Source organism: Stomoxys calcitrans, chromosome 2, assembly GCF_963082655.1.
Source record: "Stomoxys calcitrans chromosome 2, idStoCalc2.1, whole genome shotgun sequence".
NCBI classification, from domain to species: Eukaryota; Metazoa; Arthropoda; class Insecta; order Diptera; family Muscidae; genus Stomoxys; species Stomoxys calcitrans.
Window position 1 is genome coordinate 170,847,601 of NC_081553.1, and position 18,082 is coordinate 170,865,682.

Below are 18,082 nucleotides of genomic sequence, written 5' to 3' on the forward strand. Positions count from 1 at the left end.
GGAATGGAATCGCGAATTGTTTATGTGGTCGTCTGTAATATGCGGAATTAAGAGATAAATTCGAAAACCCATATAGTGAAACAGAGAGTACCCCAAGTAGGGAAGAAATCACATGCACTATTAAACTCTACCTTTCGTCTTTTTCGATTGATTGTACGATCATGGCTTCAGGTCCCCATGCTGATGATATCTTCGAGAGGTTAAACATCTCCCTTCTTGATATTGCCGCTTATTTCGCTGCAAGAGGTTTGAAGATATCTGCCAACAAATCTTCAGCATCATCTTCACTACTTGGACAGTGGTAGTATATCGGCATGTGTAAGTCAATGGTGTAAGTTTTCCAGTCTTACACAGGCCCTTCGCACATGCTGCTGGCAATTTGTGACATAATCACATCAATTGGCGTGCTGGCGAAGAAAACTTGTTGACTTCATATAGGACAATTTGTCGGACAGTGGTGGACCCTCCAGCTGAACGACATATGGAACAACATTCAGCCAGAATGAAACGCATTCCCGTGGATATGGTTGCGGAAGCTGCGCCTATAGTTCTGGCCCAATTACGATCTGGCATCCTAAATCCTACTGGAGTTAATGGATGATAATGGAGGATGAAATAATGGATAATAGCTAGCCAATACTACTCATTTTACTAACAGATCACACTTGACTCACCCTAGTCGAGTCTGGATATTTACCAGAAGGGTTGAAGACGCAACATATTGCTACAACAACAAAGGCTACTTTATGTAAACTTATGTTTTTAGGCAACCATACATGATAGCGTAGCGACCAACCATACAATTACAAAATGGGAATTTGGTCACGAAGATTCCATTGAGAATCAGGGGCGTGCTGTCCGATTTAAGTTTAAGCTCAATGATAAGGAGCCTTTTCTTATAGCCGAGTCCAAACGGCGTGCAATAGTGCGACACCCCTTTGGGAAGAAGTTTTTAAATGACTCCAACATTAGAAGGAGATAACTAGTCGCCAGGTTTCGAGCCTAGGTGTTCAGTGTCATAGATGGATATGCTAAGCTCTGCGCTACGGCACCCTCCGCCAGTTCAAAGTTTTATACGATTATATGTTTGCCAACAGTGGTCGAAGCAATAAAGATAAAAGAAGATGGTAGATTAGGTAAGGACATGCAGCCGCAGTTGCCAACCTCTTCACTCGGAGACTTTTGGTTCATTGTATTCGTTCTATAAAGTAATTAATAGGAGAGAGACGAAAGCCATTAAAAAAATGAGAATAGAAACTAAAAAGCAGGCATAGAGACCAAAAAAAGTCTCATCGACTAGAGGGCCGCCCGTCAGCCATCTCAGACCTTTGCAGAATTCCAGAATGACTCGAGGTGCCGAAAGACTGCCAAAAGCTCAGTGAAGAGAAAAGGAATTATACGCCTTGTCCCAGTCTTGGCAGTGCACTGGCAAAGCAACCGTCTCTAACTCTTGGTCATCCCAACAGATCCTGGAGAAATTATCATATTCCCGAGCCCTTCTCCATGTCAGCAACCTGACATTGCAGTGGACGGTTGGGACTCCCACCAACAATCCAAAGTCACCTCGGCCATAGGGTCTCGCTAACCCTGAAGTCTGCAAGGCCAGTCAGCACGTCGTCTAATAGGATCCCTGACAGTCTAATAAACCCACCGCTCCTGACATAGGATCACTTCCAAGGCCCTGAGGTTCTCGGAAACCGCTTCCTGAAAGACACTGCATCCATCCAAAAGTCTATGTGACTCCCTAATTTCTAGGAACTCAAGAAAAACCCCTGCCCCTGTGCCATTATCCAACTTGGACCCATTCTTGCAGACAGAGGGACTCAAGAATGGCGGGACGTCCCCAGACCTAAGCTCCCTCTCCGGGTATATAATCTCCATGTAGCCATCGAAGAAAAATACGCCCGGCACATAGTCCTCCACGTCGTAATGTCACGTAATCGTCTAGCGCCAGCGGCCTTCCGCAGAACAAACAAATGGCTGAATCAAAAGAGCTCCCTCAGTCTGAGGGCAGTCTTAAACGCCGCGCACAACACCTGCTCTGTCTTCTTGAGAGTTATGCCAAGCCTATTGGCTCTCGCCTATCTGGACAGCTACCTCACCTCAGGAAAGAAGATGGTAATTTCGCATTACGACATCGTTACAAATCGATTTGCTCTCACAAATCATGAGCACTTAAAATATCATCCGCCGTATTGCGCCGATTTGGCATCCAATATCTTATTTTATGGTTTCAGAACTCCTTTAGATTCAGAATTCTTCAAACTCTTTCTTAAGAAATGTTAAGTATGAAGCGCTTTTTCTCTTTTTCCTGGAGCTTCCTGCTTTCAATGTTGTTTTCATTTTTTTTATCCATACGAGTATTCCCAAAATGTGTTTTGTGTAATTGTTTGCTCTTTTACGTATATTTTGTCATATGACCTTTGTTTCATGAGTATTTGGTTAGATTTGTTTAAAAAATAAAATGCCTTGTTATCTGTTTTTATGCATTTGAACTATTTTAATATACAAAATTTATTTAATTGTACCATGTTCATATAGTTTTCCGATGTGTTTTGGATTTCTTGGTTTCTTGGTTTTTATCTGCTGAAAAACAAAGTAAAAATTAAATTTTACGCATAAATTATTGTCCATGCCGATGAAGGAATACATCTGGTCAATCCAGTACGTACAACCGGCTGCCATGGGATTGTGCAGTAAAGATGTAGGAAGGGTGTAGGATGGTGGAGTAAAGAATTAGGAAGGGTATGTTCTAATATTTTTTATACCCTCCAAAGGTATAAAGCTAAGCGCTTGAAATTTTACACGAATACTTCCAATTAGCGAAGGTCGGTAGAGACTGTAAATGAGCTATATCGGTCTAGGTTTTGATATATCTGCCATATAAACCGATCCTGGACCTTGACTTCTTGACCCTCTAGAGGGCGCAATTATTATCCGATTTGGCTGAAATTTTGCATGAAGTGTTTTGTTCTAACTTCCAACAACTGTGCCATGTATGGTCCAAATCGATTCATAAATTGATAAAGCTGCCATATAAAACGATCTCTGATCTTGACTTCGTGAGCCGCTAGAGGGCGCAATTATTACCTGATTTGACTGAAAATTTCCTTGAAGTGGTTTGTTTTGTTTTTCAACAACTGTGCCAAGTAAGGTCTCAATCGGTTTATAACCTGATACAGCTTCCATATAAACCAATCTGCCGGTTATACTTCTTGAGCCTCTAGAGGGCACAATTCGTATCCGATTTGGCTGACATTTTGCACAACGATTTCTTTTATGACCTTCAAAACAGATCTACCGATTTTATTTCTTTAGCCACTATAGGCCGTTATTCTTATCCGATTTGGCTGGAATTTTGAATGAAGTGGTTAGTTGGGCCATACTTGGCACAACTGTACCAAGTATATTTCCAATGGTTTCATAACTTTGTAATGCTCCAATAGCATAGCAATTCTTATCCATCATCCTTTGTTATACCCACCACCATAGGATGGGGGTATACTAATTTAGTCATGCCATTTGTAACACCTCGAAATATTGATCTAGGACCCCATAAAGTATATATGTTCTTGATCGTCTCGAAATTGTGATTCGAACTAGCCATGTCCGTCCGTCCTTCCGTCTGTCGAAATCACGATAGCGGTCGAACCCGTAGAGCTAGCCGCTTGAAATTTTGCACAGATACTTTGCATTGATGTAGGTCGTTGAGGATTGCAAATGGGCCATATCGGTTTAGATTTGGATATAGCTCCCATGTAAACCGATCTCCCGATTTGAATTCTTGAGCCCCTGGAAGCCGTAATTTTCATCTGATATGGCTAAAATTTTGCATATTGTATTTTGTTATGACTTCCAATAACTGCATCAAGTACGGCCCAAATCGGTATGGAACCTGATATATTGGGTTGCCCAAAAAGTAATTGCGGATTTTTCATATAGTCGGCGTTGACAAATTTTTTAACAGCTTGTGACTCTGCGATTGCATTCTTTCTTCTGTCAGTTATCAGCTGTTACTTTTAGCTTGCTTTAGAAAAAAAGTGTAAAAAAAGTATATTTGATTAAAGTTGATTCTAAGCTTTATTAAGAATGCATTTACTTTCTTTTAAAAAATCCGCAATAACTTTTTGGGCAACCCAATAGCTCCCATAAAAACTGACCTCCCGATTTGACTTCTTGAGCCCCTGGAAGCCTCAATTTTCATCCGATTTTGCACATAGCATTCTGTTATAACTCCCAACAACGGAGCCAAGTTCCGTTCAAATGGGTCCATAACCTGATATAGCTCCCATATAAAGCGATCTCCTGATTTGACTTCCTGAGCCCCTAGAAGCCACAATTTTGAAAATTGAAATTTTGCACATAGTGTTCTGTTATGCCTCCCAACAGCTGTGCCAAGTAGGGTCCAAATCAGCGAAGAACCTGTTATAGCTTCCATATAAACCGATCTCTCCCGATTTGATTTCTTGAACCTCTGGAAGCCTCAATTTTCATCCGATTTGGCTGAAATTTTGCACATAGCATTCTGTTCTAACTCCCAACAATGGAGCCAAGTTCAGTCCAAATGGGTCTATAACCTGATATAGCTTCCATATAAAGCGATCTCCCGATTTGACTTCGTGAGCCCCTAGAAGTTTTGCACATAGTGTTCTGTTATGCCTTCCAACAACTGTGCCAAGTACGGTTTAAATCTGTTTATAACCTGATATAGATCCCATATAAACCGATCTCCCGATTTGACTTCTTGAGCCCCAGGAAGCCGTAATTTTCATCATGGTGTTCTGTTATGATCCCCAAAAACTGTGCTAAGTACGGTTCAAATCGATCAAAAATATGATATAGCTCCCATATAAACCGATCTCCCGATTTGAATTCTTGAGCCCTTACAAGCCGCGATTTTTTCCGATTTGGCTGAAATTTTGCATATAGTGTTCTGTTATGACTCTTAACAACTGCGCCAAGTACGGTCCAATTCGGCCTATAATTAGATATATCTCCCATATTTTAGCAAAATCCATGGTGGTGGCTTTTACTTCTTTCCCTTTAAAGAGATATCGGGCAAAGTACTTGTTTAATTTTAATAGTTAGGTTGAAAAGAGAATGCGGATATTAATCCCCCCCATGCCACTATGGACATACATCTAAACCAGTAATCGGCTTGTTGTGCAATCTAAATGCTAAAAATTAGCCTAGAAAAAGAAAATATAAGTCGGAAATTCCGTGCTGCTTACAAAATCTTTAATTGTTTCCCATACCACGCCCCTAAGTCGGTTCATGTCTGATATTGTGTCCTCACCTAAGTGCCGGCGTCTGTTAACCGCGCAATGATATAGGAAATACTCCAACGTCTTATCATCATCCTCATATGCTCAACACATGATACTACCTGCCGAACCTATTTTGCATAAGTGAGCTCGTATGCATATAACACTGTGGAACAGCGAAACGGTCAGTAGAACGGAGATCCGAATCGTGAGAAAGGAAGTGAGAAGGAGACAATAATCTTTTTTTTCACGTAACCAACACGCAGGAGATGTCCCCTATATATGCAGTGCATTGCGTTAGCAATTACGAAAATTAAGGGTTGGAGGGGGGAAAGAGTTTATTGATATTCGTCTTAAATATCTGAACGTCAATGTCGGTGGGAAAGACATTAGCAGGAAGTCGATTCCACATATGAATGGTCCGGGCGAACAATGAATTCTCTAATACATAGTTTGGTCGACTGGCCAATCAATTACAAATGGGTGTGAGTTCCTGGCAAGTCTTGTATTCCTGGTGAACATCCTAACGTCAGGGATAAGAAGACGAATTTCCCTGGAACACACGCCATGGAAATAACAATAGAGCAATACAACGCTACCCACATTCCGACGATATTCAAGAGAAGCAATAGAGTTGGTTACCCTAGTGTCCCCAATCAACACCATCGCTCTCCGTTGAACATGGTCAAGTAGCTCCAAGGATGATTTTGGAGCTCCTGCCCATATATGAGAGTTATATTCCATCCTCGGCCTGATGTAGGCAGTATAGATATTGAGAAGATCAGAAAAGGTGAAATATTTCTTGCACTGCTTAAGAAAGCCCAAACACTTGAATGCTTCTTTCGACACTTCGAATACGTGTTTTTACCAACGGACATCACATTGTATCTTCATGCCCAGAACAATAAGAGCATCTGATTGTTCAATATCAATTCCGTCGATAGATATCGACGATTGAAGTGGGTCAGTAAATCGCTTGTGAGACAAGAAACAGCACTGCGTCTTCTGTGCGTTAAACTCTACTCTGTTCATTCTACTCCACTCGGAAATGGCGCCTCCTGTCCACAATTTCTCGAGGACTGGGCCTATGGTCGAATGAATATGAATGACACGGACTACTGTCATCGGCAAATGAGTAGACTGGATTCGAAGTCTGACCCAATAGATCGTCAATGAAAATAAGAGAAAGGGAAGGGGAACATCTACAACAACTCGTATAGTGCGATCTCTGAGAAAGCTTGATATAAATCGGACAAAGTTATTACCGACTCCAAAAGCGACAAGCTTTGATAAAAGTGCACCGTGTCAGACCCTATCAAATGCCTTGGAGATATCCACAGCCACGACCTTTCTCTCACCAAACTGGTGGATAGAGCGACACCATCGTTCCCACAAAAATGTCATTAGGTCTCCCGTATGCCGAATGCGTGGGTTCAAATTCTCGGCATGAACATCAGAATAAAATATCATCAAACGTTGACGACATTGTAAGGTTTCCAGCAATGTTAAAATATTTCTAACAGGTGGTGTGCCGCTTAGCGACACCGGCATACGGGAGTCGTACGTCGTTCGGACTCGGCATAAAAAAGAGGCCCGATATAATTGAGCTAAAATTTAATAGAAGTGCACTCTTTGATATGGGAGAAGTATCGCCTGTTCACCAAAGGAATGTTAATGGGAAAATATGCCATCTTAATGTGAGTTATTGTGGGTCAGTGGGTGAACTAGAAAACCACTTAAACATTGTTCGGTGCCGCCAAAAAAGAAAAATTCAATTGATATAAGCTTCTAAGTCACAAGAAACTGTTGCTACTTAAGGGGAAATGTAAGAGCAGACGATTTGGTGGTGAAGGCCGGGGGACTGCAGCCAATAAACTTGGTTAACCCGAAGCCTTTCGGGTCGACGCAGTCCGAATTAAGGACATGGGCGACAAATGCGCATGCAACCCTGTGGAACGGTGAAACGGTCGGTAGGACGGCGTAAATCCTATGGGGGATCCAGATCGTGAGAAGAAAAGGCTATTACTGAAAGGAAGTAAGAAGGATGTCAGTATAGCTATTGGTATCATGACAGAACACATAGGACTATGAGCTCACTTATGTAAAATCGGTGGGGCAAGTGATATCATGTATAGGGCATGCAGGGAAGATGATGAGACGTTGGAGCATTTTCTTTGGCATTGCCTGGCTTTCGCGTCTAACAGATACCGGCACTTAGGTGGGGACACTATACCAGACATGAACCAACTTTGGGGAGTGGTATGGGAAACAATTAAGGAAAAGTAGCACGGAATTCCTAACTTAGATTTTATTTTTCGAGGTTACTTTTTTATATTTAAAGCGCACAACAAGCCGATTACTGGCTTAGGGATATGTCGATAGTGACATGGGGCGGAGTAATATCTGCACCTTCTTTTCAACCTTACCTAAACTATCCTACGCTCTTTGTGGCTGAGAAGCATTGGTATTTGCGAAACCATATGAGTTAGTACTTGTAGCTTTCGATCGGAAGCTGGGAAGTCCATTTCGTATGACAGGCAGCCGAATATTAATATATTAAAAACATTATTGAGAAATTATCAATATTTCTATAATGAGCCACCTGTTTTATGGCGAAGAATCTATAACAATACAGAAATATTTTCTCATTGTTAATTGTTAGAAAATTATTTAACGTCTATGAAGAAGTTTTTTTTTTTAATAAATTTTTATATCGCTATGACGTTGAAAATATATATTATATCTATAATATGTATGTATACGTATGTAGTACTTAATTGTAGTTTATCAACAGTTTAGAGTATGGCATAACATTGTCCGACTTATCTCCAATGATTCAAGAAAATCATGTGCTAGATACGATTTCTTATATCTATGTATGAATATTTTTTGTTGTTATTTTGTTTTGCGTTAATGTAACAACAGCATCATCATATTATTTTCTTATCATAGTCGCACGTATGTAAATAAAAAATCTGTCTGTTTGTTGTTCGCAATGTTTGTTTTCTTTTTTTTTCTTTCATGCTTTGCAGATAAAATTGGTAGCGTTTTTACTGAACATTTTTTTTTTCTATCTGATAAAATGTTTACTGAAGTAGCTATCGAAAAATGGGATAGTGTTTTCAAAATCTAGAAATATTATTCGTATTTTCACTTTTTTTTTTTGGCGAGGTAATCTAGTATTTTTTTAATATTTTCAAAACAAATTGTCAAGTCTATGTGACTTGGTGTGTTTTGCAAAGAACAAGAATCTACTTCATTACGCTGAAATCATACCAACACCTACCATTGTTCATGGAATATGGGAGATGATTCCCAGTGTTGTAAATAGTCAATTCCCTGGCCTATATTGGTGGTCTGTTAAGTAAAACAGATAACGTTTGTCGTCTGATTGGGAATTTTGCTTTGATATCAAACAATTTTCTCTCCTAAAGTTCTACCCCTTCAACTTTTACTTTTAGGTCAACGAAATGGCATTGCTCCCACATATCGCTCATGTATGCACTTGATGAGTGGCAAAATCGATTTTACAGAAAAAAAAACATTTTAAGATGTCAACTGCCCTTTAGAGAGCATATTAAAAATAATTAATTTGGAAATTTGTTTTTTTTTTTTTAATCGTGTCCCTCTTCAATTACAGTTTTAAATCAGTTTAAATCTCCAATAATTGCCAATTGTGCTCTTGCAGATGTATACGCAAAATTAGATTAAGATGAATGCAATTGCGATCGATAATTCATTCACTTAGAGACCTTACACTCAACGAAATATATATTGAAAATAGCGAAAAACTTTGCTAAAATAGCATTTACCAATTCTTTATTTCAGCTCCATCCAAAGTACCGTTATTTCTATTTTCTTTGGAATTTTAAAATTTTTATAGAAAATATCTATATGTGCATTAGTAAAAATTTAAGTTTTAGGAGCTAAAAAGGCCAACAATATCCAAATTTTTTGGTGATTACTGCGCAATATATAGCAATTGGTGAGAACCTAGTTTCTTAAAAAAATTGAAAAAAAATTGTTTTGAGATTAGAGAACAAAAACAAATATCAATCATCGAAAATAGCTTTATTGTTTTTCAAAATATTCCCCATCAAGATCTAAACACTGACTGAGGTGTCTCCAAAACATACGATGTGAACGCATCAACCACTTCTTCAGGTGTCGAAAAACGTTGGCGTCTCATTTTATTTTTTACGTACGCGAATAGAAAGAAGTCATTCGGTGCCAAGTCAGGACTATACGGCGATGTTTTGAATGCTGCAAAAAATGCTGTTTGAGCCGATGTGTGAGAGCTCGCATTGTCGTGTTGAAGAGCGATCCGTCTTCGGCGGTTGGTTATCCTGATTTCTTGGAAGACAACTGGCAAACAAATGGTTGTGTACCACTCAGAATTGGCTGTTCTGCGTTGTTCTAGTGGTACGATTGCGACATGTCCAGTTATTCCGAAAAAACAGGCAATCATTTGCTTAGAAGTGCTTCGTGCGCGAGCAACTTTTGTTGCATTTGGCTCATCTTGAAACACCCTTACAGTCGACTGCTGTTTACTTTTGGGCTCATTCGCGTAAATCCACGATTCATCACGATTTCATAGACGTATTCCCAAGCACCGCTATCGTATTTTTGGAGCATTTCTTTCGACTAATCGACACGACCCTTTTTTGATCGATTGACAAACTGGGTGGGATCCAATGCGAACAAATTTTTTGACAGTCAAATGTTCGTACAATGTTGACTACTAATAATGCCTAAGGTTGTCTGAATCTTATGATAGATCACATGGCGATCTTGCAATATCAGTTGGCGCACAGCATCAATGGTTTTTGGAACAACAACTGATTTTCGACGACCTTCACGAAATTCGTCTGGGAGTGAACTACGACCTCGATTGAATTTACCATACCATCGATAAACTGAGGTCCTTGATGGAGCTTTATCGCCAAAAATTGAATTAAGTGCATCGATGCACTGTTTTTGAGTTAATTCCACGTCGAAAGTTGTAAAAAATAATCGCACGAAAATATTCACGCTTTAATTCCATTTTTTGGGCAAGATGAATCTTTTAACTTACTGTAAATAACACAAATAGCGCTCGTATGTAAAAACGTTCTGAGTACGTAAAACCTCAAAAATTTCATGCTTTACGATAGAGTTGTCAGATTGCAACACAAGGGTTGTCTAATCCCGAAATATAAAAGGCAACCCTCAAATATATTATTTTTTTATTTGATTTTTGACGAAAAATGCCGCGTGGACACAAACTTTCGGATATGGGGCACGAAATGACAACTGAAATAAGATCAGTTACTAAAATAATAGTGAAATTACAGTTGCAGTCAATCCACTCCGCAATACAGTGGCTTTTTGCTAATACTCTGCCAACTATAGCAGCGTTGATTTGAGAGGATGTACATAAACCTTAGACTTTTGTCTGTGCATATTCCACAAATAGCAGCTAATGAAAACATGAGTTTCAAATAAATTTCATACGAATTGGATCTATCTGTTTCCAGACAATCTATTCAACAAATATTGAAGCAATATGTTAGTATGTAAGATTCAAAAACTTCCATAACTCAGCGCTATTAAGACACATGATTTTGATTTTAGGGGGGGGGAAGAATTCGATTTGTATAATTTTGTGACGAAAAAAACTTCAATATTAATGGATCGGATGGTCATCATAAATATTGAAGGTGTTCGTGGTACCCTCGACAAGAGTGCTGAAACCAAAACCATTAACACGGATCCCTTGTGACACTTTGAAAGTTTCAAATACGTTTTGTTTCAACTAAAATGAGCGCAGAATTATATAAAGATCTCCTAAACAAAAACATAGTTGAATTTTCTGACGAATTGTGCGGACTTTCCTATAATATAGTGATGCCTCCATGTTGAACGGTTGACAAAAGACACATTTTAGATCAAGAAACCTACTTTTACAATAACGGACCTCCATGGATCCTGATTTGAATTACGTTGAAGATTTCTGGCCATACTTTCTGCAAAGGTTTTTGCAAAATTCAAGCCATACAGGACGCTTAAGATCTTGAAACAGACCATAATGACGAAATAGTGCAAAATTTATATTGCAACCCTAAAAAATGGGTCGGGTTCTATGCCATGGATACTCCAAAATGTCTTTATACAAAAGGACAAACCAATATCGTACTTAATATTTAATATAAAACAAAGAAACTTTACAATATATTACCTCCACATGAAAATGTGGCTACAACAACAATATATTATGATATAAAACATTTTGGTTATGCACATATCAACATTTTCTATGAAAAAATTTTGAAAGAATTTCTTTTTCTTTTATGTGGAAATGCCAAATAAGTAAAGTAACAAAGTCAAAAAATTAAAAAAATAATTTTAATTTTTTAGCGCAGTTTTACACAATGCACATACAATATAATTATTTGTCTGGGGTAGAGTAGTGTCAGATATAGAGACTTAACGGTCGATTATGGATTGCAACCCAACTACAGTTGCATCACCAATGACCACATATGTTATAAGAATTTAAATTTTGTATAGAATTTCATACTTTTTTAAAATTTATAAGTAGCTGAAAGATCAAAACACTGGAATTGAATGAAGCTGACAAAAATGTCTAACTTCATATTTTTATCTCTTAGGAAGAGTTGGCAAGACACTGCTGCTTCACGCCCCTACAGTAACGCAGAATCAAAATAAGTAAATTCAAATAAATGAAATGTGTTAGCCTGTAACTTCTTCCAGTAAGGGGTATACATAAAAACGTGCTCTACCGATTCTACCTACTGTTTATGCTCATAGACCCCGTGAATTGTCTGCAGTCCCTTTATTTAGTTTGATTACAGTTATCTAACACTGCATTCGCCAGTAAGGATCCGTATCACCAGCCTGTCCCAGGATAGGGACCGTCCTCCTCCCTCTCTTGCAGAATGTTACAGTTATAGCTTAATTTCGCATTCTGCAAAACATTTAGGGCCTTTGGTAAATAAAACTTGATTTCCTCCCAATGAGATATGTGCTATTGTGAACAATTGATGGTCTAGGCTACTTTGGTTTAGATAGATCAACGCCTAAACCATTTCACAAACATATCGGGGTCATGTCGGTTCACAATGTCCATAAGAGATCATTCAATTAACATTTACGGACTAGAATTAATCTTTGAAAAAAAAAAAACTCGGTCAAAAACGGTTAGTAAGCTACGGCCCCAAGAAGATTAAATTTTTGGCTGATTTGGGAAAAGAAATCTTTGTTTGAATCAATAGTGTGGTCTATATCATTTAATGTTTGAAGATTATTTCATGCAAGTATGCGTTAAATCGCACGATCTAGGCGGCCAATTGACCGGTACCGAACTTGAAATAAAATATTTATCGAACTCGCCTCTAAATAAGTCCATTGCTACGCGTGCTGTGTGGCATGTGACACCGCCTTGTTGAAACCACATGCCATGCAAGCCGAGCTCTTGCATTTTGGGCAAAAAAAAGTTTGATATTATGTCACGATAGCACTCACCATTCACAGTTACGTTATGATTTGCATCATCTTTGAAGAAGTACGGTTCTATGATGCCACCAGCCCATAAACTGTGATTTTCCTGGATGCATTGGTAGCTCTTGCAATGCTTCTGGCTGATCTTCACTCCAAAATCGACAATTCTGTTTATTTAAGTACCCATTGAGCCAAATATGAGATTTCTTAACAGAGCAAGCATTTTTAAAATAAAATTCAATAATTTTCTAGCGTTGTTCGTTTGTAAGAAGATTCATGGTTAAATTATAGACCAAACTGAAGATGTTTGACAGTGAAACAAAACACGAAAAGATAAAAACTAAAAAAATCACCTTTTTGAATAAATGATGACGGGCTTCCAAGATTCGACCCGGCCGAACTTTTTAAGGTTCGTAACACACGTTTCTAACACAGCACCAATAATTTAAATTATTCCCTGATTACATTTATAGGACATGGGTGCGTATTATTACTTTTCAATAATATGCCCACATTTGACATACGTCATACGCCATACGCCACCTTAGTCACTCATCAACATCTTATATAATTCAAAGAGCAGTGGTTCGTTCCGTATAGACTCCAAAATGGGTGAACCGATTTTCATGAAATTTTCACAAATGGGCAGGCAGACCTGCCCTTACCACAAAAGTACCACCCAAAATTAAAAGGAAAATATGGAACTCCAATGAAAGGTATTTTGAAGTAAATAAGGAACATTAATCAAAACATGGGGCCTAGTTCCTATCCTATCGGGGTAATATGAGACATAATTGAAATGTATCCGGGTGTAAAGTAAAAACTTTGACTTCCCAATTCGGGATCGTATGTGTGAGTAAAGCCTTTTCCCCAAATAACCCCTAAAGGAACACGCAGGAAGTACAGTACGAATCTATGTGTGTCGCCAAATATCCCTCAAATGGAGATACAAACTGACTGGGAGAATCTGATGTCCTAACTTGGTGACAAGTATCTAGGGGCCCATCACAAAACTTCTCTAACTGACAAACATATGATACTCAAATGAAGGGGCTGTTATTGTTGTTGTTGTAGCCAAATTTGCATGCGGAGGCGGCGATCCTCGTCAAACTCTTATAAGCGAGCAAGTTCGTTCCGGTCTATACGACCGATCGCCGCGGGAACATGATGGCCATTGGTTATTTCAAGGCACCAATAACTCGCCTTGTCATATCGAGCATCATAGGCACTCAGTATTTAAAAAAGAGCCGGTGCCATTCGGTCTCTCACTGAGATTCTACTCGATACCGCTGATTTTTCGCGACTGCAGTTGCAGCTACTCCATATGGAGCATTCGCAACTTGTGGTAGCTCCCAGCTAAGCTTCTCGTGATAACAAAGAACATCGCACAGATTGGAGTCCAGAGTTCCAGCCTGTGTGATGCTCATAGTCATCCCAAGCCGAGAAGGAGCTGTGATAGTAGAGTACAAATGTTACATTCAAATTTGGTTTAAGGTTGATCCTAGATAGACCTGTGTTACCTTTAGAGCTACTGTATCAGATATGGTATTTGTAAGGCATGTATTTGAACAACAAATGCGATAATGTAGAATAAGTCATGTAAAAACAACCCAAAAATGGTTATTCAACAGTTGTTTTGTTATTTTAAGGTGTATTTTCAGTATAAGGAGGAATTAACATGGCTTCCACCATAAAATTTTTAGTGAAATTGTTTCACAGTTTTTATGCTGAAATCTATCATACGGGTCACCTCATTTCACAAATATTTCACATTAGCCTGCGAAACGAAACCAAGGTCATACCCGATTATATTAAAAGGAATATTGTTTTTATAAAACCACGTCAGGTTGTAGAAAAGCACACCGGCCCAGCTAGCTTTTCATATAAAAAACAAATATAAATCACCAAATCATGGGTTTTTGGCAACTTCTTTGCTAATGGACCATAACCGCTGACATAACAAGCATTTCTGATAATATGTAGGATGTTAATACTCAATTTTGACATAATCCAAAATTTTTTACTCCTAAGCTATGCCATTTTTTACATTTTTCCTTTACGTTAACCATATCCATCCGTTAACCATTTTTAAAGATATCCACCCTTATTCCCGTTGTCGAAGGCGAAAACCGACAGCAGTTGTAGTCGAAGGCGAATTTCACATTTCGTGGTATTCTGTTACTTATTCGCCTTCGACAGTTTAATAATAGAAAAATATTGTGACAAATAAAAAAATATAAAAGTAGCTTCCATATTCTTTCGACAAACAGGCGCGATGTAGTTTAGAATGCAATTAACGTATATACCGATCGTTCCCATCAAATTTGACAGTCTAATTCGACCTATGTGATACCAAAAATGTAAACGAATTTTCGTCTTCAACAACCAAAAAAAAAACACATGCATTGGGAAAAAGTACAGCTAATAGACAGGGTTGTCGAGCGTGGTTTATGTGGTAATTGTATCATAGATGCGTTTTCGCAATTAAAACGATTCAAATGCAACATACCAACGCACGGCCCTTGAAGCCATCACACCTAATATGGTTGAAAAGTCTTCTAACCAAAGACGATATGCGTCCCATAGTGGTTGGTGTGTGTTGCTATCTTTGGCTTTCCTTTTCCATTTGCAGTCTCCGATCAGTGAGCTCGTCTCGAAAGAGAAACAAACAAAAATTGTAAAATTTAATAATCTTCGCCCTAACAGGCAAAAAACTTGAAAAAAACCATATTTTGTACAAATTTCGACATTCGACGGAAATCAATTAGTGTATGTTTCACTACTAAATAAGGTTTATAGAAGTATGGATGCGTGCTTAGAAATGAGCACTTTTGTTCAGGAAACTATAGTCATACAAACACCATCACATATATATATTGGGACATCTTTTGTAACTATTCTGTGTTTTCCATTAAGATATGACGTTTTTTTTATATATATATATATATACTATATGTATGTGCAATTGCATTTTTGTTTTTCTTATTATGTGTTATTATTGTGTGTTTGTGTTTTATTGTTTATGGAGAAATTAAAAGGAATGCCTTGTCTTGCTAATTGCATTTCTTTAAGATTAACAACATTTCCTTGCACTTGTTACTGACGCATACTCACCTACTACAATATATGTGGCTTTCCACACAAAAATATATTAAATACACACACACACAACCACACACTTAAAGATTGATGTATTTTTTTGAAATTATCCTACCATGCATTTGTCTTCTTCCATATTACTTGCAAATGTTTAAAATAAATTTATTTCCATGAAATTTCTAGTCTGCACTTGTGTTGTACATAAAAGATGTCATCGTTCAGTGGTCACAAAATGTCCTAACATGCGGGAAGAGGTAAGATCGTTATGATGTACAAGCGCAAGTATTGAAAATGACTCAATGACTTTCTTCATTTTCTCAACTTCATTGGGGCCCATAGCAAAACAATTTGGAAGCTGTGCCAGCTGGACAACGTTTTAATGTCAATGTACCGCATCGTTTTGTGGTGCACAATTACAAACGCTTTACCTTTTGTGATCACTGTGGTTCGCTGTTATATGGCCTGATCAAGCAAGGTCTTCAGTGCGAGGTATGCAGCATGAATGTACACAAACGTTGCCAAAAGAATGTTGCAAATACCTGTGGCATTAATACAAAACAAATGGCCGAAATTCTGAGCTCATTAGGTATATCACCCGACAAACAGGCACCGCCCAGACGATCTAAGGTATGTGCACACTACATTTTCCCCGCTCCTTTGGAATTGTAAGGGTTCTTCTTAATGTTGTTGTGTTTTTTCGATTTAGTATTTAAGTCAACCTGGCGGTGAGGACAATTTCGGTGCCAGTATTCATGGTGACAGTGACTGCATCTCAACTACAACCCGTAGTTCGCAAATGTCACACCAGACAACATCATCCAGTAGTTCGGGTGCTACCACCATTAGCGTTGGTAGTGCTGGTGACATGGGCATGTCTAGCTCGAATCGTTGTTATGACTCACGTCCAGGCAAAACCTGCTTGCAAGATTTCAATTTCATCAAAGTACTTGGCAAAGGCTCCTTCGGCAAGGTTATGTTGGCCGAAAAGAAGGGCACCGATGAAATCTATGCCATTAAAGTATTGAAAAAGGATGCCATTATCCAAGATGACGACGTCGACTGCACAATGACGGAGAAACGTATTTTAGCACTGGCTGCTAATCATCCATTTTTAACAGCTCTACATTCCTGTTTTCAAACTCCGGTAAGAATATAAAATAATTGAGTTTATGGACATTTAAAAGGTTAAAAAATGGCTAACAAGCCAATTGAAAATAGGATTAAAAAATATCGATAACAAAAGCATTAAAACATACATTGAAATTTTATTCTAAAATTTATTTACACACAAAAATAGATACACGAAAAAGGTAAAATGGGCAGTAGCACACATACAGTGTAAGAAACTTCATGTGGCTTCGTTCGCTTTTGACGCTTTGTTGTCATTTCACTTTACGCCTCTATAGAAGTTAGGTTAGATCAGTTTGAATGAAGAATACAGATATCGATCAACCATAGTGGGATGCGTATCAGTAAAACGACTTGTAGTGCTCTCTTTAAAAAAACTAACGCACAAGACAAAAATGAAGTGACAAGGCTAGGAGGAGAGCCATTCGTCGTATCCGTGGTCTCCGAGCCGATAGACAGCCATCAAAATTTACCGTGGACGAAGTTACGAATGTCATCCGTGGCGCTGAAGATGAATCTAATTGGATCCAAGAAACTTAAAACTTTCCTCAACCTGTATTTAAACACTCTTACTGTACCCGATGTCTGGAAGATGGACAGAGTGATCCCATTACAGAAGCCTGAAGAGGTCCCGAATAAGGAGGAGTCGTAAAGACCGATATCCCTCCTCTCACCAGTAGACAACACGCTTTAGGGACTACTCCTTCCGAGACTAGTTGAAGAATTTTCATTCACGGAGCCATGCCAAACTATTTGAGGACATAATCAACACTGGGTCGTGAAGCTTCTGTGTGGTTGCCAGTCATTTGTGGAATTTAGGTATAAGAAGTCGAAACAGGGAGTTCTCCAAGGCGAAGTAACATCTCCGGCAATGTGTAACCTCTACTTATCATCCATTCCAAACCCTCCAGACGGCATAGAGATCGTAGTATTGGCGACAATTGTACGATCATGGCATCTGGCCCCCACCCATTGTTGACATCTGTGATAGGTTAAACGTCTACCTCTCTTAGAGCGCTTGCTACGCTCTAAGAGATCTGAAGACATCTTCCACAAAATCTTCAGCCACATTGTTCAATACGCTTGCTTCG

General features: G+C 38.7%; 1 protein-coding gene across 4 annotated transcripts in view; it reads left to right on the forward strand.

Annotated features, from left to right (window-relative positions):
- Positions 1–18,082, forward strand: part of LOC106081647 (protein kinase C) — a 69,396-nt gene that overhangs the window by 41,666 nt on the left and 9,648 nt on the right. For all 4 annotated transcript variants that reach the window (XM_013243766.2, XM_013243767.2, XM_013243768.2 and 1 more), the window contains 3 exons: positions 16,047–16,117; positions 16,203–16,490; positions 16,570–17,007. In XM_013243766.2, coding sequence (XP_013099220.1) covers positions 16,047–16,117; positions 16,203–16,490; positions 16,570–17,007 — 797 coding nt within the window. The remainder of the gene's footprint in view (positions 1–16,046; positions 16,118–16,202; positions 16,491–16,569; positions 17,008–18,082) is intronic.